The sequence below is a fragment of the Cetorhinus maximus genome, chromosome 8, assembly GCF_964194155.1.
Source record: "Cetorhinus maximus chromosome 8, sCetMax3.hap1.1, whole genome shotgun sequence".
Lineage (NCBI taxonomy): Eukaryota > Metazoa > Chordata > Chondrichthyes > Lamniformes > Cetorhinidae > Cetorhinus > Cetorhinus maximus.
Window position 1 is genome coordinate 92555129 of NC_135886.1, and position 26613 is coordinate 92581741.

Below are 26613 nucleotides of genomic sequence, written 5' to 3' on the forward strand. Positions count from 1 at the left end.
AACATCTTTAATAATAGCTTCTAACATTTCCCTATTGCAGATGTTAAGCTAACTGGCTTGTAGTTTCTTGCTTTCCACCTCCTTCCCTTTTTGAATAAAGGAGTTACATTCGCTATTTTCCAATTCAATGGAACCTTCCCTGAATCTGGGAATTTTGAAAAATTAAAACCAATGGATCAACTATCTCACTAGCCTCTTCTTTTAAAGACCCTGGGATGAAATCCTTCAGGACCTGGGGACTTGTCAGCCCACAGCTCCAACAATTTGCTCAGCATCACCTCCTTGGTGATTGTAATTTTCTTGAGTCCCTCCTTCCCTTCCATTTATAGCTATTTCTGGGATGTTATTTGTATCCTCTATAGTAAAGACCGATGCAAAATACCTGTTCAATTCATCTGCCACTTTCTTATTTTCCATTATTAATTCCCCAGACTCACTCTCTGTAGGACCAGTGCTCACTTTGTAAACCCTCTTCTTTTAAAAAAAACATCTATGGGCAGCATTTTTCCCCTGTCGGAGGGGGTTGTGCGGGAGCGGGCGTGGGTGAGTGGGTTCCTGATTGGCGCCTCCGTTTGGGGGCGTGCCGCCATTTTACATGGGCGGGCCAATTAAGGCCCACCCAGCGTGACGTCCACTTGGAAGCGTTGAGCGCTCCCTGTGCGGGCAGGGGGGGATTCCCTGAGCCGGAGTGTGCCTTTTCGCGCATGTGCATGAAAGAGCACACAAATCTCCCTGAGGCAAAGTGCCACCTTAGGGCGATCGGTTGAAGTTATAAAATTTTTTTAAAGATTAGAAAAAATTTTCCTGACATGTCCCCTCATGTGACACTGTCACATGGGCTGGGACATGTCCATTACTTTAATTTAAAAATATTCCGAAAATTTTAAGTCCCTCATGAAACCTCATCCCGCCCGTGGATGAGGTTTCATGCTTTCTTGGAAGGCCGCCTGGGCTCTTCGCCTGCCTGCCAACCTTAAGGTCGGATGGGCAAGCCCATTAATCATTTCAATTACTTTTTTAATGGCCTTAATAGTCGGCTGCACGCCCGCCGAACTGAAAATCAAAATGACGCGGGGAGACGTCGGGATGCACGCCCGTCATGCCGTGTAATTTTACGTTTTGGCGAGCGGGCCCTGCTGACCGACCGGAAAAAACTGCCCTATAGAAATTCTTACTATCTGCCTTTATATTTCTAGCTAGCTTTCTTTCGTACTCTAATTTTTCTCTCCTTATTAATCTTTTAGTCATTCTTTGCTGGTTTTTATACTCTGTCCAATCTCCTGACCTGCTAGACATCCTGGTGCAATTATATGCTTTTTCTTTAAGTTTGATACTGTCTTTAATTTTTTTGGTTAACCACGGATGTTGGGTCCTCCCCTTGGAATTTCTTTTTATCGTTCGAATGTATCTATCATGTGTATTCTGAAATGTCCCTTTAAATGTTTGCCACTGCATCTTTATTGACCTATCCCTTAACCTAATTTGCTGGTACACTTTAGCTAGTTCACTCTACTTTTGCGCCCCATAATTGTCCTTATTTAAGTTTAAAATACTAGTTTTGGATCCAATCTTCTCTCCCTCAAACTGAATGTAAAATTCAATAATATTATGATTGTTGCTACCTAGGAGCATCTTCACTATGAGGTCATTAATTAATCCTATATCATTGCACAATACCGGGTCTAGTATAGCCTGCTACCTCGTTGATCCAGAACATGCTGATCTAAGAAACTATCCCAAAACATTCTATGGACTCCTCATCTTGGCTACTTTTGTTCATCTGATTTATCCAGTCTATATGTAAATTAAACCCCCTCCATGATTATTGCCATACCTTACTGACAAGCTCCCATTAATTCTTCCTTTATATTCCGTCCCACCGTGTGGGTACTGTTAGGGACCTGTATACCTCTCCCACAAATAACTTCTCGCCTTTTTCGTTTTTCATCTCTACCCAAACTGCTTCTACATCCTGGTTTCCTGAACTTAGATCATCCCCTGCTATTGTGCAAATACCATCATTACTTAACAGAGCCATCCCTCCACCTTTTCCTAGCTGCCTGTCTTTCCTAAATGTCATGCACCCTTCAATATTCAGGTCCCAATCTATGTCATCCTGCAACCATATCTCTCTAATGGCTATCAGATTGTAGTTATTTATTTCTATTTGTGCTATCAGTACATCTGTTTTGTTTCAAATGCTTTGTGCATTCAGATACAGAGCTTTTACCAGAATGTAATACCCCACTGTTATCTGCGTTGAGTTTTATTTGCCCATTATATATCCATTCTGATACCCCCTCACCCAGTAGTACTCTAGCCCGGCATCCTCTTCCCTTGTCTGAGGCCATTTCTCCCCCTTCCCCAAGCAAGCCCTACAGCCATTGAAAAGCTATCCCCATCTTACGCTGGGCTCGTAAGTAGAGACATGTCCATGGGCCCCACTAATAGGGATGTGATGCTGCCTCTGAAGCCTGGCGCTGATGACCGCGAGTGCTGCCTGAAGCAAGCTAGGTAAACAAGCCTTAAAACCCCGAGTGAAGCGCAGCTCGTCAGTTGCATGTCGATGTGAAACACCTGCAATCACAATGATGTGCCCGGATGATCCAGTGTAGGGGACGATTCCAGTGAGCGGTGCTTATAATGATACGTAGATATATTAAAATGAAGTTCCGGATGTCCAACGGCGGGAAACATGGCATGCCGCTGATGGGCAGAGCGAATGTTTGTAAACTGTTTTCACGACGTCGTGAATCTGATTTTTGGCCTTCCTGCCATATTGTCTGTTCACGCCTGCCGTGACGCCCGACACCAGTGGGCACAGAAAATTCCGCCCAATGTGTTGTATTTTTTTAAGCGTCCAATACCTTGCCATCTACATTGGGACTGAAGCATGGGTCACAAGAGAGGAGCCTTACTTGCCATCTTGCACATGTGAGTGGTTTCGTGCTGAAAGAGTTCCATTCTCCAGCACTAAAATTCCTCATTTTGATCAGCACAAAAAGTTGTTACATCTCAGCAGACAGTTTACTGAAACTTAAAAACATCGTTTGTAATTTCTGAATGAATCTGTTCTGATAGTGTGTAGATTCTTTTAGAATTTTGTGGTGGTGTAGAAAACAATCATCTCAGTATTGCAAGAACTTTTGCATTTATATAGCACTTTTCATGTTCTCAGAATGTCCAAAAGCACACCACATTCAAGAGATGAAGTCATTGTTGACAATTGACATGTCTGTATTAGCATGTCAATGACCAAAGATTGCAATGCAAATGCTTTTTTGTCTGTCTTATTATCTAATAATTAAATCACAATCACGTTGTAGATTAAAGTAGCAGTGAAACAAAGCAACAGAATTAGTTGCTAACATGATGGCTACTCACATATGTACCATCAAGTTTTGATAATGTTGAGGCACCTTATTTTTAGTGATGTATCATAGTGTATACTTGATGCCAAAATACTTTAGATTCAAGCCTGAATAAGTGTGAGCTCTTCAAATCAAATTCAGATGTGGAGTAATTAAAAAAAAGAATATTAGCTCACGTAAATGCATTCTACTGCAGCAGCACATAAAATTCCAGTCCTGCCAGCTACTAATTTCTTGCTGTGTGGAGGAAGAAGTCCCTGTACTCTTTGAAGCCTCTGAACATGCATTAATCAAATCCTGCGGCTTGTATAATCCTATGATGACAATTACTCAACAATTTTATTAGTAACCACTTGTAAGTGAAGTGCACAAGCACAAATTCTGTTTCTACCAAATATCCCACTCTACCTGACAAATTAAACATCCTTAGTACCTGGTTGTATATCCTCCATAGCTTCTGTAAATAATACTTTGAGAAGCTCTTTTTAAACCTGATTCCCAGATCTTGCTCTAAAGCTTCAATTTCTCTGAAAGTGCCATCAAATCCATTTTATTCAGCCCTGAGGTATCTTGAGGTGGAAGTTTAAAGTAGAATGGGAGCAAGAGTCTGCATACATTGTATTGCACACGACACCTTGCCTTGTATGGTAACCTCTAACATTGCATGAGCAGCCGTGTAACAACGTGATTAATGCCACAGAATGGACAGACCAAAAGTTTGAATGCATTCCAAGAAACATTTGAGAAGCTTTTGCAAATTAACTTTTAAAAAATGTGTTCATATTACTAACAACAGTGCTTTCCTTCCAAATATGTTTTTAGATTTTATCAATTCTGAAAAGATGCTGAAAATCTAGATTTGATAACTTTTCAAATATTAAATGTATATTTACAATTTATTTCGCAAGGTAGTTGCTTTTCATTTTTGCTTTTATATGTCATGGCACAGCTGATGGTAAATGCTGAGCTGCCCAAATCCCAAAGAGAAACTTGAAACAACTGCCTCAACTTGTTTTGCAATTTGTGTAAATTTTAAGGTGCATGCCTTGAATTCAGTGGTAATAAGACCATCAAGTCTCAGGTTTCTTACCAAACTAACTTAAACTTTTATTAATAGAAGAAATGATTTTAAATACATACACAGATTTACAAATTGCTACTATGATAACTTCTCTCCCCTAATTCATCCAACCCCCAGTTACACTTTCGTTAAGGCAACAGTAAGACACATAGATTTTAAAAGACCCAGGCAAAGTGACACATAATACCCTGATCCAGTCGAATTCAAAGTGAGTTTTCTTAACTTCAGTTCTTTGAAGACAGCAGCTTGAGGCGTAGATGCTGAAGGCTTTTCACACTTGTTAGAACTTAAACATGCGTACCCTTATACCCAGCCTTTGCTCCTTTATACATATTTTCCCCTTTGAATGCAAATTCCCATTGTTTCACTGTGTCTTTGGACTTTACCTTTCTGATAATAAAAATCTCTCATATCACTAAATTTTACCAGTAATCTTCGGGAAAAATAAACACACTGTTTCCAAACTTCACCTGGCTAGGTGTAATATTTCATTCCCTCTTTTGAAAACAATCTAGTCTGCTTTATTTAAAAACGCAAATATCTTTTTACACCTTACATTCTAAATTTCCCCCATGTTTACTGTTTACATCAAAGCCTCCAAACCAGCTGCCCTTAATCCAATTAAGTCTGTCTGTCTCACCCACACCGCTATATTACAATAAATTCCAATAACATTATTATATCTTCCTGACATATATTTTACCTAAACAGAGTTTATATAGACCAGTATATAGAATAGAATATTCTATATTTTTTCCAACAGTCTGAATCTCCTCTAATTATTTTGAGCTTTACTGTGCATAATTAAGAAAAATCTGAATTTAGAGCAGGTATAAAAAGAAAAAAATATATTTTAAAAACCTTGCCTTTATAGTCCCTTCACAAATTTGAGAAGTTACAAAAATAATGAATTACTTTGAGATGCTGTGATTTGGGTTGGCAAATGGAGCAGCTATTTTGTGCATAGCAGGATCGCACATTGAAGAGATCCATGATTTGACCTGGTTTCTTTGAGTGAGGAATATTGATCACCATTGTAGGCTCTATAAATACTTTGTGGACATATAATTTTAAAAAGAAAATATTTTATTATAAGGGTGTAATTCTGAAATAATGTTTACATTGAAAAATGTGTTTCATAAAATATATAACTGTTCCATGCTTCTTATGTCCTGGGCAACCACATTCAAGAAGTGTCATTAGCTAGGGGAGCTTCAGCTCTGGGTTTTGGATCTTGAGTGACAATGGTGTCACTGTGGTGCATCCTATGAGGAGAACAGTGATAGGTTTCAAGAGGACATTGACAGACTGATGGAATGGGTGAACATGTAGCAGTTGAAATTACATGCAGAAAAACTTGAAATGAAACATTTTGGTAGGAAAAATGAGAAGTGAGAATATAAACTGAAGAGTACAATTCCATAGGGTGTGTCTGAATAGAGAGACCTGGGGACATGTTGAGAAAGTGGTTAACAAGGCAATGGGACATTGAGCTTTATAAATAGTGTAACACAGGATTTCAGCACAGGGAATGCAGAAAAGTTCCAGCACAGTGATGTTTTACTCCACAAACATCAAACCCATAAATACATTCATGAAAAACTCATCTCAAATGAACTTTTTACACTGGATGAGTGTGACCCGACACTCCACACGCACAAAAAAACTGGCAAGAGTTCAACTCCATCTTGAAGCAGCTGTGTTGCGGATTTGATTGTAGAGAAAAGGGAGCAGGGATTCGTTGCTGGACGCGGCAAGCAACGGTTAGTGAATACAGCAAAGAAACCGGGTTGGGAGCCGGCGCACTCATGGCACTCCTATTGCTATTTCTCCTCGACCGTGTGAGCCAGATTACCTTGTCTTACAGATCACAAAAGGTACCTGCCTCACCTTGGGGCTCCTCAGGTTTGGGGATTCTGTGCTGTCCAGACAGTCTTCCTTGGTTTCTAGCAGCTGTATGCCTGCTCCAGTTTCCCTCACCAGTTTTCCAGATGCTGACAAAGGCTTCAAGTTGCTCTATTTATGGCTCTTGCTCCTACCACGTTGCAGCTTACCATTCGAGGGCTCCTGCTTCTTTGGCCTGCTGCTGCTCTCTCCCTCTCCTCGAGGCTTCTGCTCTACCCCTTCGCTTTTGCCAAGGTTAGGGCTTCTGACTCCACTCCCCCCTTAGTCTGAGCTCAGGGCTTCTGGCTCTGCTCCTGGAAGATGTCGCTCTCCATCATCACCGCCTACTGACAGAGTTGCTCAACGGTCGCGGGGAAATGCTCTGCAGAGAGTGTCTGGCAGAAGGTGGAGTCCAGAGTCCGGCCTCCAGCCCCATGCCAAAGACCGGAGTTGGAAGTCAGGGCTTGGCACGATTCCCCCGTTGCAATACATGGAGTACAAAAGCAAGAAATCTATAATGAACCGTTATAAAATATTGGTTCTGCCCCAATTCGAGTACTGGACGGAATCGACCCAGATTTGCACCAAGTGCCGTCGTTTTACCCGCTGGCCGCGATGGCAGGTTTTCATGCCGTATTGCCCCAAACCCGCCGCATTAATTATGTATTCCTGGGATACAAGCCGTTTTGATGGCGGGGAGGCTCCGATTCGCCTGCTACGCTGTTACCTCACTGCTTCATCACACCAGGCACCACATTTAAAGTACAGCTGCACTCAGTGCTTCCAGCCCAGAACTGCAGCAAAGAAGATATGGCCCCGAAAGGCAGGAAGACTGCAGCTCTCGAGCCTGGAGGCCTGCCGTGATGTCCTCTACCCCTGCTCTGACTGCAGGAGGGGCAGCTACATTACCACTCCGGCTTGGTAGGCAGTGGTGATCAGTGCCAATGTTGCACAGAAGAGGTTGGCCATCCAAGGCAGATAGAGGATATATATAAGGGATTGAAAATGAAGTAAGAAGGGGGGGGCACAAAAAGGGAGATAAAACAATGAATAAATGAATGAAAATAAAAATAAGTGGATAAAAAATAAAAATGAATTTTGAAAAAAGGGGTGTAGATAGAAGAGAGTTCATGGTCTGAAGTTGCTGAACTCAATATTAAGTCCAGAAGACTGTAAGGTGCCTAATGAGGTGCTGTTCCTCCAGTTTGCATTTGGCTTCACTGGAACATTGCAACAGGCTAAGGACAGACATGTGGGCATGGAAGCAGGATGGTGTGTTGAAATAGCAAGCAACAGGAAGTTCTGGGAAATGCTTGCGGGCAGGCTGAAAGTGTTCCGCAAAGTGGTCATCCAGTCTGCATTTGTCTCCCCAATGTAGAGGAGACCGTATTGGGAGCAGCAAATGCAGTAGACCAACTTGAAGGAGGTGCAAGTGAAGCCTGCTTCACCTGAATGATGTATTTGGGCCCTTGGGTGGTGAGGAAGGAGAAGGTAAAGAGGCAGGTGTTGCACTTTCTGCAATTGCACTTTATCAAATGCCTATTTCCTTTTTCCTTTGGTAGGGGACTTAATTGGAGCTAGGCAATTCAGGAAGGAAATTAAGCACTTTTTCATACTAGAATTAGTAGCAATATGGAACGCTATCTCTCAAAAGAATGTGGATGATGGGTCAATTGAAGCTTCAAAACTGAGATAGATTTCAAGGAATATGGAGTTGAGGTTCAGAACAGCCCTCATCTAATTGGATTGGCAGAGCAAAACCGAGGGGTTTAAAGGTTCCTATGAAAAATTAAGTTGTAATTCAATAACTTAGTAAACTTGCAATCTATGTACAGTGCAAGAATCAGGAGCATTTTTGTTACAGCCTTTCATTATTGGATTTTTCATCAAATTTGATGAGTAACTTTATCTCTGACATTGTGCTCTTTGTGAAAATGCTATGAACTGTCTTTTTTGTAGTTTAGTAGGATGCTCTGTTTACTCTGTCTAAAGGTTTTTTGATCAAATGTTGTCTTTTATGTACAGCATTTGAAGTCCTGTCAGGGGTTTTATGAAAAGCTGTATAAGTTGTATAACCCCTTGCAAAGCATCTCAAATGACTTCAAATGGATACAGAAGAATAAAATATTTAGAGTGAGTTTTAGGATGGAAAGGGCGTAATGGTCATTGGTACATGGCAATCTTTTTTCAGTTATTTTTAAAATGAAGCAGAAATTAAAAAGGGTGCAAAGGTGCAGAGGTAAAACTTGTGTAAAAAGATTTATTCAACCTTGTTAAGATGCACTCTGGTTGGCTCTGAATTACTAACAAGTCAACATATTAACTTTGCTTCCTGGCATATGTTGTAGTCCTAAATAAATATCATGTCATTCATCAAGAAATGTGAAGTGCTGAGTTCAATTGAAATGTATGAAATGAACTGGCTTTTGTTGCTCAAAAAATAGAACTCTTGCAGCTCAGACTTGAGAAATTCTGCAATGTGTAACCTTCTCAATGAAATGCTTTTCGCATTGTATTCTTAAAACATGGAAGTTTACAGCACTAGTAATTGCTAATGGAATATTTGAATTTAGTTCAGCTATTGTAAACCATTTTGATTCTACTTTTGAACTGAGGGATAACATAAGTATAACAGGATACAATACCTGTTCACTCTTTATAGTTATCAGTGGATTGTTATTTCATTGTTGGGCAGGCATGTATGCAAGGTAATAAGGTAATAATTTTCATCAATATGCAAATGTATGCATTGCTAGCTATTAGTATAATAGATAATTATGTCATATGACACTGAACTATACAGGGCTTAAGGTCCTCTGCTCAATCCCTGATCTGGGTTTTCTGATCTCAGCCAAGACATCATTTGGGGTGCTACAGATAGCCTCAGTGCCATTGGGTGCAATAAAATCAGCCATAGTTTGCACTCCTGGTTGCTATCTAGTGCCTGTGGATGAATATTGAGTAATTTTAGTTTGGGCTTGTCTGTGAAGACCTCCATGATGGAATACCCTGACAACACTGAATGTCCAGTTTCACACTTCAAGAATGGCTATTTGAAAGAGATCTTGGAGGACTGGTGGTACTTGTGGACCTGATTGCCAATTTCAGCTACTAATGTCTTAGAAGAAAAGAAATTTGGAGGAGAGGCTAATTTATATGTTGCCAGATTTGCACGTACAATCATTGTTAGCCATTGCCAGGGTTCTGTTTCACACATGGCGTTATAATTTTGGATGTCAAGTTACAGGCTGGCTATTGGCCGAAGAGGCCAATGGCATGTGACTACCTGGTCTACAGCTGCAGTGCAGGACTACGATGACAGCCATGCCACTACGAGAATGTGATTGACATAAGCAAATTTCTAGGCCATCATTTTTAATTGTGGACTTGTGTGAGAACAAATCAATAGCTGAAAACACAACTGTATAGGTTGCTATCCCATTGCAAATCACAGTATGATGACTGTTAACATTTTGGTTGTTTGACATAAAAGGAAAATTACCTTACATTTAAGGTTTCAGAAGATTAAGATTCCAATTGTATCCGACGGGTCTTAGTTTTGGGGAGGACTTCATGGGTGCATAGCCCCACTTTACTTCCAACATGTAACCACCCAGATATGCATTTGGAAACTTGAAGATATGCATGAGAAATAAGGGAAAACATTTAGCTATAAAATTTAACAGAACTCTAAATAAAAGAGCAGCTTTCTGAAGAGGGTCCATTAACTAACCATGGAGTGATTTTAGTTATCTAAATATTGTGCTCTTTAGTATTTTCCTGCCTTTTTTTTCTTATGAGTCATGTTTTTGAAATTATACAATTGAAAGCATCAGCAAAATGGTTTAATGGTGTGATAGTTTTAATGTCAGAACTGACAAGAAACTTAGTGGGTATCCTACTTATTCTGCAAAAAGCAATTTACTACGATCAAGGTTAATTGAAACTCGGGCTGTACTAACAGAGTGGCAGAATACAAAGAATGGAAGTCTTATTTGATAGGGAACACAGTTGTTTATGCCAAGCTTTTCACACGAGGAAAAAGTCTAAGCTGTAACATTATTAATTTACACGTATCAGGTAAATCAGCAATTACTTTGGATTTAACTATTTCTTAACTAATTTTTATTTGATTTAAGAAAACCATCAATGAGAAATTATTTAATGGGAACAAGCTATTTGAATGACCAGAGAAAAAACTACGATAAATGATAATAGAAAGTGCACCAATTAAATTGCGGAAGAAAATTTCTCTTAAGTCCATTTATTTGCCATTTTTTTCTCATAGCTATAATATGTAATTTACAAAATAAGGTATGAAACAAAAAGTGACATTTCAGAATTCATTGTGACTTTAAACATTAACATTTTTACCTCAAGGACTCAGCCTCTCTCAAAATTTTGGCCTTGTTCAGTATGTGTTTGTTTTGAATAGTTAAGGGAATTACAAACCTATCTATCAAGTGCAGTTTGTAGAACTTTCCAATATATGTATGGATAGTTGATTATATTTTCTAACAATCTTCCACTTTCTTTCTTCCATGTATTTTCTAGCAGCATAAATATAATTAATAAATGTTTTTGCTTTTCAGCTGGGTTAATAATTTTGGTCATGAAGGACTTGGTCTCATGCTTGATGCTTTGGAGAAACTATTGGACAAAAAACAGTAAGTACTCACCACTTGTTTCAATTTAAGGACAAGATGATGTGGAAAAGAGTTGGCGATTTAAATAAAATTCACCAAGGCATTTAAAACTTTTGTGATATACTATTCAGGTATTCTTCACATTGTACTCTGAATGGCCAGCTATTCAACACAATTTTTCTCCTCATATAACTATAATACACATTTTTGTACTTGTTTCAAAATAGTGGACTTGATTTCCAGTTTATTCCAAACATAGTATTTTTCTTCCCTTCTTTCTGACAGGTGTTGGCGAGATTGAGTGCAGATCCACAGTTGCCAGCTGTTCTCTGCCTCTCGCTGCCTTTCTCCATGTAGGCACCACAGCTAATTGATCTCTCTTTCCACTTTCGGCCCATGCTGTGTCTCCTTACTCACTTCTCTCTCTTTCTTTCTTTCTTTCTTTCTCTCATTTTTCATCTCCTTGCCTCTATTTCTCTATTCTCTTGCTCTTTCTCTCTCTCGTGCTCTCTCTCTCACACACACACTCATTCACTCTCTGGTTTTACTGAAGGCACTACATTTAATGATTTTTAAAAATTCATTCATGGGATGTGGGCAGCATGTGGGCTGGCTAGGCCAGCATTTATTGCTCATTCCTCGTTGCCTTTGAGAAGATGGTGGTGAGCTGCCTTCTTGAACTGCTGCAGCCCATGTGGTGTCGGTACACCCACAGTGCTGTTAGGGAGGGAGCTCCAGGATTTTGACCCAGCCATAGTGAAGGAGTGGCAATACATTTCCAAGTCAGGATGGTGAGTGGTTTAGAGGGGAACTTCCAGGTGGTGGTGCAAGGTTCATGGAAAATAGGCCATAAAATCCTGAAACCTGACAGGCTGAGAGTTTCGTGGATAGCATGTTTCAGGATATGGTCACCCCACAGCTTAAGGACGGGCAAGCAGAGAGTAAATGGGTGACTGCCAGACAGAAGAAGGGGTCCAGTCAGGTAGAGAGGGAATCCCGAGTGCATCTTGCTTGCAAACTGTTTGTCGGCCTTGGAAAACAGTGAGCGTGATGCTTCCTCTGTGGAAGCCAGCCGGAGGCAAGGCCATGGCACTGTAGATGGTCCAGCTGCTCAGGAGGGAGGAAGAAGTGTGGAAGGGCAATAGTGGTAGAGGATTCGTTAGTGAGGGGAGTAGACAGGCGCTTTTGCGGCCATAGACTTGACTCCAGGATGGTATGTTGCCTTTGGTTGCCAGGGTCAAGGATGTCATGGAACAGCTGCAGGGCATTCTGAAGGGGGAGGGTGAACAGCTAGAGGTCATGGTCCATGTTGGGACCAATGACATAGGAAGAAAGAGAAATTAGGTCCTGCAAGCAGACTTTAGGGAGTTAGGTAGGAAATTGAAAAGCAGGACTTCGAAGGTAGTAATCTCCAGATTACTCCCAGTGCCACGCAGCAGTGAACATAGGAACAGAAGGATAGAGCAGATGAATGTGTGGCTGGAGAGATGGTGCAGGAGGAGGGCTTTAGGTTCCTGGGGCATTGGGACTGTTTCTGGGGGAGGCGGGACCTGCACAAGTTGGATGGGTTACATCTGAACAGGAACGGGACCAACATCCTCGCGGGGAGGCTTTTGGGGCGGATTTAAACTAAACTGGCAGGGGGGTAGGATCCTGAAAAGTAGTTCAGAGGGAAGAGAAGTTGAGATGGAATTAGAAGTTAAAATGCTAGTAAGTGAGTCTGAAAGGCAGAGGAAATGTAGGCTAGATAAGAAAGAAGTGAGTTTAGCAAGGCTAAATGGAATATATTTTCATGCAAGGAGCCTGAGGAATAAGACGGACAAGCTGAGGACACATATAGACATGTGGGAGTGTGATATCATAACTATGACTGAGACTTGGCTAAAAGTAGGGCACATTGACAGCTCAACATTCCTGGTTATACGGTATTCAGATGAAATAGAGGTGGGGGGGGAGAGTCACAATATTGATCAAGGAATCAATTATAGCAGCAAGGAGGGATGATGTCTTGGAAGGATCATCAAAGGAGGCCATATGGGTAGAAGTAAAAAACACAAAAGGGGCAAACACATTGTTGGGTGCGTACTATAGGCCTCCAAACAGGCAGGGAGAGATAGAGGATCAAATATGTAAGTAAATTTCAGAGAAGTGTAAGAATAATGAGGCAATAATAGTCGGGGAATTTAACTGCCCAAATATTAACTGGGATAGTTTTAGTGTGCAAGGTAGGGAGGGAGCAAAATTCTTAAGTTGCATCCAGGAGAACGTTTTTAGCCAGTACGTAAAAAGCCCAACAAGGGAGGGGTAGTTCTGGACCTAATATTCGGAAATAAGCCCGGGCAGGTGGAAGGCGTTTCAGTAGGGGAGCATTTTGGAGATAGTGACCATTAATCAGTTAGATTTAGGATAGTTATGGAAAACGGTAAGGTTGGGCTGGGAATAAAAGTTCTAAACTGGGTAAAGGCTAACTTTACTAAGATGAGATATGATTTGGCTCAAGTGAGGATTGGAGGACTGCTACCGTTGTCCCATTATTAAAAAGGGAGGAAGGGATAGACCAGGAAATTACAGGCCAGTCAGTCTAACCTCGGTGGTGTGGAAGTTACTAGAGAGAATTCTGAGGGATAGAATATATTTACACTTGGAGAGGCACAGATTAATCAGGGATAGTCAGCATGGATTGTTAAAGGAAAGTCATGTTTGACAAATTTTATCGAACTTTTTGAGGAGGTAACCAGGAGTGTTGATGTGGTCTACATGGACTTTAGCAAGGCTTTTGATAAAGTCCCTCATGGCAGACTAGTCAAGAAAGTAAGAGCCCATGGGATCCAAGGCAAAGTGGCACATTGGATCCAAAATTAGCTGAGAGGCAGGAAGCAGAGGGCGATGGTAGAGGGACGTTTCTGTGACTGGAAGTCTGTTTCCACTGGAGTTCCTCAGGGCTCGGTGCTGGGGCCCCTGCTGTTTGTGGTTTATTTAAATGATTTGGACTTAAATGTGAGGGGTACGATCAAGAAGTTTGCGGATGACACGAAAATTGATAGGATGGTAGATAGTGAGGAGGATAGCCATAAACTGCAGGAAGATATCAATGGACTGGTCAGGTAGGCAGAGCAGTGGTAAATGGAACTCAGCCCGGAAAAGTGTGAGGTAATGCACTTGGGGAAGGCTAAAAAGGCAAGGGATTACACTATGAATGGTAGGACCCTGGAAAGCACTGAAGATCAGAGGGACCTTGGTGTGCATATCCACAGATCCCTGAAGGTACAGGGCAGGTAGATAAAGTGGTTAAGAAGACAGATGGGATACTTGCCTTTATTAGCCAAGGCATAGAATACAAGAACAGGGAAGTTATGCTGGAACTGTATAAAATGCTGGTTAGGCCACAACTGGAGTACCGTGTGCAGTTCTGGTCACCACATTACAGGAAAGATGCGATTGGACTGGACAAGGTGCAGAGCAGATTTACCAGGATGCTGCCTGGGCTGGAGAGTCTGAGCTATGAGGAAAGATTGTATAGGCTGGGGTTGTTTTCCTTGGAGCAGCAAAGGCTGAGAAGGGACCTGATAGAGGTGTATAAGATTATGAAGGGTATAGATAAGGTGGGAGAGGAAGGCACTTTTTCCATTAGTAGAGGGGTCAATAACCAGGGGGCATAGATTTAAGGCTAAGAGGGGAGTTGAGGAGAAATTTCTTCACCCAGAGGGTGGTGGGAGTCTGGAACTCACTGCCTGAAAGGGTGATTGAATCAGAAACTCTCGTAACATTTAAGAAATATTTAGATATTCATTTGCATTGCCGTAGCCTCCAGGGCTGCAGGCCAAGCGCTGGAAAAATGGATTAGTGTAGTCAGATCTTTGTTGACTGGCATGGACATGATGGGCTAAATGGCCTCCTGTGCAGTAAATGTCTGAGCCTATGCTTGTTCCTCTACAGTGCCATGTTCCCTCAGGGTGCTGAGGATGCTTAATTCAATTCCAGCTCCCCACACCCTTAGTCTCACTTTGGTGCCAGTGCACCAAGGCATATTAAAATTTATTCATTCAGGTTTTATGAATTTTGAGCTTTAGGTAACAAGTTATTCAGCCCAATTCTCTTCACATTTCCATAATAAACACTTTTGTACTCTTTCCAAATGATGGGATTTTCTTGGTGGGAGGGGAGTGGGGGCAGCATATCATTTGCACCCACACTTCAGCTCCCCCCGAATAGAAAAGTCAGTCATGAACTAACCTACTTTATCACTGCGGGGGCAGCCTTCTTTTAATGTGCTAGGTAGGGGTAGCCTTAATGAGGTGAGTGTGGGACTTCTGCCCTTCAGGAACAGGAAGTCCTGTGTTCAAGAGCTGCTGGCCAATCTGATTGGCTGGTAGCTGAGTAGTCCCAGCAGTGCCAGAAGCAAGTAGCGTTTGCTGCTGGAGCCCCAAGAAGGGCAAATATGGATGCTGGACTGAAAGGTAATTCCAGGGATTTTTGCACATGAAGGGATTGGGGACCTTAGGGAAGAGGGGAAAGGGTGTGGGGTTGGGGTTTGGAGGCCAGGTGAGGAGACACAAGGGGGAAGGGTAATATCTTGGGGTGGGGGTGCCCCTGATGTACACAGGACATCCCCCAAAGGAATTACCCCACTGCCCCCAACCCCAAATCCTTCCTGCCTTTTCACCAGCATTGGTGAAAAAGCAGGCTGGCCTCTTTCCTCCGCCTTTCAATGCCCACCGACTTATGGTGGTGGGGATGATGGAATTAGGCCCTTAACTTGCCTTTACTTGGCCGGTTAAGGGCCTCAATACACTTAAGGCTGCATGGGCTGGCTGAAGCCTTACCTGCGCACTGTATTAAGGGGGACTGCTTGTGAGTAGGTGGGAATGCTGTGGGTTAGCTGCCTGTCCTAATTTGTGTGTCCCCCCCCCCCCATCTATCTGAAGCATGCCCGCAGGGACTCCTTAAAATTTCCCCTTTATCCTTCTTTAATTGTTACCCTTTAGTCCTGCTGGACGTGAATGCTGCCTTTGGTCTAGACCTCATGTCTGCAATGCCCTGGGCATTCGATCAAACCATCTTGCTATCTTAAATACTACTAGTGTGAATATTTTGTCTAACCATCTCAGATTTAAAACAAATTATTGAAGTTCATTTATTCAAGTTTTAATAAAGCATGAGAACTATTGTTTGAAGAATATGCATCCTCGTATTTGTTTTTACTCTAGACAAGAAATGATTGACAAAAGAAACCAACATAAGCTTATCCAATGTCTGAAAGCATTTATGAACAACAAGGTAAGACCTTTATGTTTCAAGTCACAATGTATCAAAATAACATGTAAGGGAAATCATTCTATTTCAGAATTTTACCTTAGAACCAGTCACTATCAATCATTATTCCCTAACAAGAAGTGTTATATATCCAACTTAGAAAGTCTCTTCTATGTAGCATGTATCTATGGTGTTATTGGCGAAAAGCTAATGCTGACCAATATTTGGCTGTACTTCAGTCTGATGTTTGAATTTTGGATCCCGTAATATGTTGCATCATGCACAATATCTATTCCAGCTATGTTTAATATGAATTTTACAATATTTAAACTTAAACTGCTAAAGCTGTAAGTGCACCCGCTGAATTTTATACATCTGTTATGTGTAGTACAAGGTTAACATATTTAATAATGTACTTTGAAGAAAAGAAAAATATTCTCTCGTGCCGTATGGAAAAGCATTCTGAGACTGAATGGTTGACCTTAGATCATGGACTGGATGAAATGGGGCACAAGGAATGATTTGGAGTCAAAGCAGCAAAGAGTACCATAGGAACAGAAGGCCATTCAGCCCGTTGAGCCTGCTCCGCCATTGAATACGATCATGGCTGATCGAACACTTCAATGCCGCCTATCCCCAATAACCCTTTACATTATTGTTAATCAGAAATCTATCAATCTCTACCTTAAATATACTCAATGACTGAATGTCTACGGCCCTCTGGGGTAGAGAATTCTAAAGATTCACAACCCTCTGAGTAAAGAAACTTCTCCTCATCTCGGTCCTAAGTAGCTTCGCCCTTATTTTGAAATTGTGTCCCCTGGTCGTCGACTCCCTAACCAGGGGAAACATCTTACCTGCATCTACCCTGTCTATTCCTTTAAGTATTTTGTAGGTTTCAACGAGATCACCTCTCATTCTTTGAAACTTTAGAGAACATAGGCCCAGTTTCCCCAATCTCTCTCCATAGGACAGTCCCATCATCCTTGGAACGAGTCTGGTGAACCTTCATTAGACTCCCTCTATGGCAATAATATCCTTTCTGAGGTAAGCAGACCAAAACTGCACACACCACTCCAGGTGCGGTCTAACCAAGCTATTATACGATTGAAACAAGACTTCACTGCTCCTGTACGCAAATCCTCTTGCGACAAAGGCTAACATTCCATTAGGTCACAGTATGAGAAATATTGCTTAAATTGGGGTGGATATTGGTGGATGTTGAAAGCAAGCATCTAGAAGTTGATTCATTGGGACACTAAACCTGTGTAGCTTGGCAGGAACTGGTGAGAGAGGTTTGTAGTTCTTTGTATGGAAGAGGAACAGGCACGGTTTTTTAGATTTTAGGTAAAGTATGTATGTGGGGAAAATGCTTGAGGCTCAGTGTATGACTTGAGCAGTGGTGGAAAGAGGTAGGTTCCAGAGGTGAATGCATTCTTTCTGATGCACTGGACTTGCGCAAGATGCTACTGCATTTAACCTGAGGATGTTAATAGGATTTGAGCCACATGCAATCCAAGTAGTTGCTTATTGAAGTTAAAGTGGATGTCATATGGCTTTGCTGACTTGAGCAGAATGAAATTTTAAATTACCCTACTTGATATAAGACCAGCAACTAAACATTGTAGTAATGCCCATGGTGTCAATGTGGCAGCAGAGGGATAGAATTGGATCTTCTCACATGGATGCTGGCCCGTGAAGGTGATTTGCCAAGGGGATCATGCAAATGATGATTAGGAGGGTAACAAGGATGGGACTCCAGTTAAAATTGTAGGTAACTGCAGGACATGGAAGGAGGATGAGGACTATGTTGAGACAGGTATCAGTAGAACCATGAAACTGCTATGCCATAGAGACGGATTGGTATTGACAAAGAATGATAAATGCTGTTACATCGGACTCAGGAGTAGGAGTGGGCCATTCAGCCCTTTGAGCCTGCTGCGCCTTTCAGATACTAATGTAGCTTTGAGAGAAAACATTTCTTCTCACCTCTGTCTTAAACGGTTGACTTCTTATTCTTAAACTGCACCCCCTGGTTCTAGTCTCTCTCTCAAGTGGAAGCATCCTCCTGATATCTACCCAATCGATTCCCCTCAGGATCTTATATGTTTCAATAAGATCACCTCTCATTCTTCTAAATTCCAATGGTATTGGCCCAACCTGTTCAGCCTTTCTTCATAAGACAAGCCCCTCATCCCAGGAATGAATCTGTACTGCTTCTAATGCAATTATATATTTTTTCAAATAAGGAGTCCAAAACAGTACACAGTATTCTGGATGTGATCTGGAATACAGCTGCAATAAAACTTCCCTACTTTTATATTCCATCCGCTCACAATAAATGCCAATATTTATTCGCCTTCCTAATCACTTGCTGTACCTGCATACTAACTTTTTGTTATTCTTGTACCAGGACACCCAGATCCCTCTGTACCATTTGAGTTCTGCAATCTCTTTCCATTTAAATAGTATATTGCTTTTCTATTCTTCCTGCCAAAGTGGACAAGTTCACATTTTCCCACATTATAATCCATCTTCCAAATGTTTGCCCACTCACTTAACCTGTCTGTATCCCTTTGCAGACTCTACCTCTTGACAACTTACTATCTTGGTGTCATTGGCAATTTTAGCTACCATATATTCGTCCCTTCATCCATATAATTGATGTAGATTGTAAATAGTTGAGGCTTCAGCACCAATCCCTGTGGCACACCACTTGTTACGGCTTGCCAACCTGAAAAAAATCCATTTATTCCTAGTCCTGTTAGCTAACCAATCCTTTATCCATGCTAATATGTTACCCCTGCACCATGTAATATCTTGTGTAGTGACCTTTGATGTGGCACCTTATCAAATGGATTCTGGAAACCCAAGTACACCACATCTACAGGTTCTCCTTCATCCATCTTACTTGTTATTTCCTCAGACACTCTGATAAATTAGTTAAACATTATTTCCCTTTCACAAACCCATGTTGCCTCTGCCTGATCAAATTATGATTTTCTAAGTATTCTGTTATAATCTCCTTAATGATGGATTTTAGCAATTTCCCTATGACAGATGTTAGGTTCACTGGCCTGTAGTTTCCTGATTTCTGCCTCCTTACTTTCTTGACTAAAAGTATTATATTAGCTATTTTCCAAACCACTGGAGCCCTTCCAGAATCTAAGGAATTTTGGAAGATTATAACCAATGCACCTACTATCTCTGCAGCCACTTCTTTTAAGACCCTAGGATGCAGGCCATCTGGTCCTGGGAAATTGTCAGCCTTTGGGCCTAATAGTTTTCCCAGCACCTTTTCCCTACTGATGGTGATTGTTTTAAGTTCCTCCCTCCTGTTCACCTCTTGATTTTCAAGTACCTTCGGGAAGCTTTCTACGTCTTCTACAGTGAAGGCAGACGCAAAATACCTGTTCATTGCCTCACCCATTTCATTGTTTTCCATGATCAATTCCCCAGCACCTTTCTCCAGAGGACCAACACTAGCTTTAGTTACTCTTTTCCTATTGAAAATGTTAAAGGGTTAGAGAAGGATGGTATGTGTTAGTGAGCTATGATTGCAGGGCCACAGGATGTTGGCGGCTGAGAAAGGACAAATCTGTGGCCTTGGACGGCCAATCGCAGGACTAGAAGAGAAAGATATAACTGTGTAGCTGGCAGTAAAAATAATGAAGAGACAATTTATAATGGTGAAAAGGAAGATAAGTAAACCTTGATGTATGTAATAAAGCTACGGTAATGAAATTTGGCCATGAGAGAGAATAGTTACATTTCTTGCTGGTTAAGTCATATCTGGCAAGAATTGTGATTGCAGAATAACTTAACTTGACAAATTATGCATGCACCTTGAGATGTTACTTGATTGAATCAGTGGCCAGATACAAAATTTTAAAGCTGCTAGACCATTATAATTCTTCAAGCTTCAGTGATGAACGTTATTGTTCAATGGCTCAGGAAAATCTTGTGCCTTATTACTATCTCTGGGCTGAATCTTCCCAGATTTGCACTAAATGCGGTAGCGGGTGAGGGAAAAAGGACATTTTATTGCTGGCCGCAATAGCGAGCTTTCAAGCCATATCGTCACAATCCCACCTCGTTAATCATACATTCCTGGAAACATGTCGCTTCGCTGGCATACGGCCTCCGATTTGCCCTTCGTGCCATCACCTCGCCGCTTCCTCACTCCAGACGCCATATTTAAAGTATAGCAGCACACACACCTCACTTTGCTTCCAGCCTAGACCTGCTGCACAGAAGATATGACCCCGAAAAGTAAGAACACTGCAGCCCCCCAATTCAGTAATGCATCCTGGGACACCTTCTGGACACCGTTGGAGCCCCCCCGCAATGTCCTCTGCCCCTGTTCTGGTTGCAAGAGGCCCATCAGCGTCACCACTCCACCTTGGGAGGCGTTGGCAGTGGTGGTCAGTGCCAATGCTGCACAGAAGAAGTTCCCCAACCAGTGCAGAAAGGGATGAATGAACTCACCTGTGCCTCCAGGGTAAGGCAACCATCTCATCACTCTAAACTCTCACACTCACAAGGCCATCACACATTCACTGGCAACTCACTCACTGCCAGCTCAAGGGACATCACTCACTTTCTCACACACCCTCTCATATCCATCTGGCCTCATCTCCTCTGGAGACTGCCTCCTCAGCTCTCACCCTCTTGAGGCACAGATTGCACAGATCAACATGTGTTCCTACACACACCCTGGGATACCCCTCTTCCTCAGTAATGCCCTACCCTGCAGCCTCTCCCCTTGCCTGAGGACACATCTCCCTCTTCCCCAAGCAACCCATTGAAAAGCTGCCCCCGCCTCACAGCTGGTCTAGTAAGTAGAGACCTGTCCACGAGTCCCCCTAAAAATGATGTGGTGCTGCCCGCGAAGCCAGGTGCTGATGACTGTGAGTGCTGCCCGAAGCAAGGTAGGCAAACAAGCCCGAAAGTCCTGAGTGAAGTGCAGCTCATCAGGTGCATGTCGCTTATGTTCAGTTCTGAAACACATTGGCGTGCAAACGTGCACGGCATGATCCAGCATGGGGGTATGATTCCGGTGAACAGGGCTTATAATGATATGCAGATGTATTAAATTGAAGTTCCCGACTTCTGGAGGCAGGAAACTTGGCCCGTTATTGACGGGCGGAGCAGACAATCGCAAACTGGTTTCACGACGTCATGAAACCGATTTTTGGCCTTCCCGCCATATTGTCTGCTCATGCCTACCATGATGCCAGACGCCAGTGGGCACGGAAAATTCCACCCTCTGTTTCTGTTCGCTTGAATGAAAGTTCCCTATGTGAATGTTATGGTTAGACGTTGATAAAGCACTACAATATAATTTCATCAAAGTCATCATCTAACCTTTAATCTATATTTTTTGTTTGCTACTTAGTTTGGTTTACAAAGAATACTCGGTGATGAAAGGAGCCTATTGTTATTGGCAAGAGCGATTGACCCAAAGCAAACAAACATGATGATAGAAATTGTCAAAATTCTCTCTGCAATTTGCATTGTTGGAGAAGAAAATATGTAAGTTAAACATGTTTTATGTTTTCTACACTCATGCATGTACTTTTATTCTGTGGAAAATAGTTCAATGCTTTCTTACAATATCTCAGTTGTACTCTTTTGAGTACTTGATTTGTTGTTTATTATGCTGTCTCTTGATGAGATCGGGGAGAGGAGGGAAAGCATGTGGGGAATATCATTAACTAATTGAACTTTCAGAAACAAAAACTATATAAATTTGCTTTGATTTGTCATTGACTTGTTTCTTCTTCTTCTTCTTCTTCTTCTTGAGTTTTCTGCTTGAAGGCAGGTCCTTGGCAACTTTTTGCAAATCATGGCAAAATGCTGAGAGTTTATACAAGGAGTAGAGTAAGGGGGCAGGCCCTGATTCTACCTCATTCGGAATGGGGATTGAACACCATGTTGTTGGTGTTACTCTGATGCACACACTAACCATCTAGCTAACTAGCTCCCTATTGACTTGTTTATATTATTAGAAATAGATTTAATATTTGAAACAAATCTATCAATGGATATCATCTCACTTGAAATAAGATTCACCCAATAAATTTTGTTCTATGAGAAGTGATTATTTTTTTGTTCTGTCTTTCACTTCAAGTTAACAGGGATAGAACATTCAAATTTAGTCAGAGGGAAATAGATGTGTTTGTGTAATTTGATTCTGCAAAAGGTGAAAATAATGTAATTCGGCAAGAAAACAAAGCTTTCTAAATAGAATTGTAATCTTTAATTAGCATTTCAGAAATAGCTTCTCTTGTTTTGTAGTATTGGATTCTACTTTCTGGCTTTTGAAACATATATGTTTGAAGATAGTTATTTTGAAATGTATTTATTAAATTCAAATTAATGTTAATTCCCCCAACAGGCTGTAAACAACAATTTGCTGCACCATATTGTACTGTTTTTGCTGATTGAGCTTAGCAGGCATTGTAGTAGTTTAACTGATTTTAAATAGCTCGTTTCATTAGAAATGACTATTTTAATGTGAAGCAGATTTCCTCTATCGCCATACACTGCTACATTCAAAATGCATTTTGAGTGTAGCAGTGTATCATAAATGTTTATATATTTATTTTGAACATGTATAGTGATTAGAGAAGACTTAAAATGGAAAGTGATTTTATGAACATGCTGCTAAGGCTTTTTCCTAATTCTTTAGCCTTGATAAAATCTTGGAAGCTATAACCACAGCTGCAGAGCAGAATAACAGAGAACGATTTGCACCCATTGTGGAAGGACTGGACAATCATGAAGCGCTTCAGCTGCAGGTGAATGTTTGTTGCACTATGTAGTCTCTAACTTAATTGACGTGAACATGTCATGATTATGCACTTTGTCCTTAGTGATTGACTTGAAATATTATTTGTGTGTGTCAGTACTGGCAATGCAGGACTACACCTTTACCCAGATTTCATATTTGGCACAGACAGGACTGCTTTGGAAATAATGTTCTGATACCTGTTTGCCCTTCTACCTACAGCATAAATAGCAGACTTTATGAAGCTTTAGCCTTTGTTCTTCCAAATTCAGCTTCCTGTGTGTGCTGGAGTGCTAATTCAGTTTTCTCTCCTAAGGACCATTGTTTTGGAATTTATAAATCTGAGTTGTTAGGGACTTTCCAACAAATTTAAATCGTTTTTCCTCTTGTGCTTAAATCATACTGGTCACTGATCAACGCTGCTTAATTTGTTATGTTGATTGAGTTGCCTTTAATCCACACTTTGTTTCCTACTAAAGATAATTTCTTATTTCCATCTGGCCAGGAAATTATTGTGCTTTTTGCTGCCTTCTCACAAAGTTGAATGTAAATCTGGGCTTCTTTCGTGAAGTTGATTATACAGTTTTGTATTTTTATACAGAATCCAGTAAATCAATTTGTCAGACATGACATTTAGGGGAGAATTTTCTCCCCGTTGGGGGGGTTGTGCGGGGTCGGCCATGGGTGGGCACGCAGCTGATCGGCGCCCCCAATTGGCTGGGCACTGCCATTTTACGTGGGCGGGCCAATTAAGGCCTGCCCAGTGTGACGCGTGCCCGGAAGTGCGCCAGGAAATGCTGAGCGCTCCCTGTGTGGGTGAGGTGGGGGGGGGGTTGCCTGAGTCGGGGAGTGCGCTCTTTCGTGCATGCTTTCACTTATAAAACATTGAAGAAAGCTTAAAAAAAAAATTAAGGACATGTCCTCTCATGTGAAACTGGCACATGGGCTGGAACATGTCCATTGATTTTATTAAAAATTTTTCAAACACCTTAAAAACGTTCATGAAACTTCATCCTGCCTGTGGATGAAGTTCCATGAAAAATGTGAAGGCCACCTGGGCTCTTCGCCTAATCGCCAACCTTAAGGTTGGACGGTTAGCTCAGCTAATTGCTTTATTGGCTTTTTAAATGGCCTTAATAGGCCTTTGACAGTTCGGCGGGTGGGCAACCAAGTCGGCTGCGTGCCCGCTGAACTGAAAATCTAAATGACGCATGGTGATGTCGGGAAGCACGCCCAACGTTACCACGTGTAATTTTACGTCTCGGCGAGCGGGCCCCGGCCCCACTAGCTGAGCCAAAGATTCTGCCCTTAGTGTCTCAAATGATTTCAGACCCCAGCAGAGTCAGTTTCCATGCAAGAGATTGTAAAATAGGGCTCATTTCCCATTGCTGCTGCCTTTGTCAGAAAAGCTAATAAACTAGTAACTTGTTCTTTCACAGCTGCTGATTGAATATCTTGAAAATTTATGGCAGATAATGTATACAATTTGCCCTCGGCACCTGTGTGTGATAATTCAATTTATAAATGTGTGCTAGTAGCAGGAGTCGGCTTATGTACCCACATTCCTGGGGCTTTTGTTTTTTTAGTGCATGTGATGTGGAGGGTGCTGAATATGTTAGAAAGATGGCCCATCTTATCAGGTCATCCTCATGCAAATATGAGCCTCTTCCACATAGTATGCTTCCACTTTGGCTGTTTAGGGGCTTGAACAATTTTGTTAGATTTCACATGAAAGGTCAAAAAGACTGCAATTACACTGCATACATAGGTATCTCATTGGATGGTGCACACTTGGGCAGCATTGCCAAGCACTGGTTTTTGGCAATGTTTTGAAAATCTCATCACTTCGTGTTTCCCACCACACGTTTTCCCCGGGTGTTCAATGTGACCAAACTCCAGTTCTGAGTGACAGATGTTTGGTATTCAGCAACTGTAAACCTCCAGGATATTTAATCTTTTCTAGTTTACTGTGTGTGCACCAACATTATTTAGTATGTATCCAAATAATGCACTGAACTGGACACCAGTATTGGAGCATACTATTTCTTGCATCTTTTCAATCAACATAACTGCTTTTAGGATATTTTTACAACCATGTTCTTTTGAGGGAAAAAGAGAATATTAGCATTGAAAAGCGGGGCGGAGAGAGACAATTCGATGACATGGCAACCCATATTAATGCAATGCAACTGTGAAAAGGGCTGTTAACTTGTGATTTTCATAGAAAAAATGAACACACATCGTGGCATACGATCCTCAAAATGTCAACAAAAATCCTGGAATCTTATGATAGAAATAGAATTAGCCTCATTTGGCAACTGTTTAATAAATGGCCCTGCCATGAAGGAATAGAACTTCCTTAAAGGGAGAGGGTGGAAAATGTCTTACTGAAAGAATCTATGGCACTTTGTGGGTGAATTCTGAAAACTTCTAATCACTGGTTCTTCCATTTCGAAAATACCAGCTAAAAATGTGATACATTTAAAAGTAAATGCTCATCATGTATAAATTCATTGTCACACATCTTATTCACCACCTTGAAGAGCTTGTTTTCGTATGGCAAGTTATTTATATGTTAATGCTGTCCAGGGCTCATTTTGTTCAAACCATGATATGTTAAAGGCTTTACAATAGCACTGGAAGACTTGCATTCATCTTTTCTTTGAATAGACTTCATTTGCCTATCCAGATAAATTGCTCATCAGAATTCTCTCTGGCGAAATACTGTAGTTTTGAATGTATTTGCTTTTCCATGTGTTCTGATTTTTAAAGAGCCCTAATGCTGTTAGGATAGAATGTAGAACAAGTTTACCACTAGAAAGAGAAATTTCTGCTAACACGTCCTTTGATTATGGAACCTAGATCCATTTTCTCTGTCATGAGATCTATCTATTCAGATTAATTTTAGGAACAAATCAGAGATAGCATCTCAAAATAAAAAAATCCTTGAAATTTCCCCTGGACCATCCAAGGTCACAATACCAGGATATTAATCTAATCTTCCAACTCTCACTTATCAGAAGTGACCAATTGCAAAGATGATTCTCATCTCAGCAGCATAGGAATCATCACTGTGAAATATTTAATTGCCTATGTTTATTATTATTCTGATTAGTAAACTAGATATTTATTCAGTTTTTCTTTTAAGGAGCTGGTGCATTGCAATTTTATTCTACATTTTAGGCTTATTAATTTTGCACTTCTGTATTTTCTAGTTTTGTGATCATAGTCCAAGCTGAAGAGTTAGCTGATCCCTCATACTTTTTATCTTCCTTTCTGCAATGATGAGAAGTACAGCTTTGCATGCCACGTTTTATCACTCAGAATTTATAAGTTCTGAAATCATTCTGATTACTCTTTGACCCACTGGTGTTTTTTTGAGGTATAATGCCCAATTTGCACATGACGTTCTGAATGTTGCTGCTGTCTAATTTCTGATACCGAATACCTTGTTTTGCTTATTAAATGCCTTTAAACAATTCCAACAATTGATGACCTTGGCTAATAAGCTTCAAGGTGGCAGATATTCTCGATGAATGACCACTCATCGCATCAAAATTCTTATTCTCTTGATGATGAATATAC

General features: G+C 41.2%; 1 protein-coding gene across 7 annotated transcripts in view; it reads left to right on the forward strand.

Annotated features, from left to right (window-relative positions):
• diaph2 (diaphanous-related formin 2) overlaps positions 1–26613 on the forward strand; it is an 855920-nt gene that overhangs the window by 248099 nt on the left and 581208 nt on the right. For all 7 annotated transcript variants that reach the window (XM_078547238.1, XM_078547236.1, XM_078547234.1 and 4 more), the window contains 4 exons: positions 10929–11003; positions 16190–16259; positions 21634–21770; positions 22930–23038. In XM_078547238.1, the coding sequence (XP_078403364.1) occupies positions 10929–11003; positions 16190–16259; positions 21634–21770; positions 22930–23038 (391 nt within the window). The remainder of the gene's footprint in view (positions 1–10928; positions 11004–16189; positions 16260–21633; positions 21771–22929; positions 23039–26613) is intronic.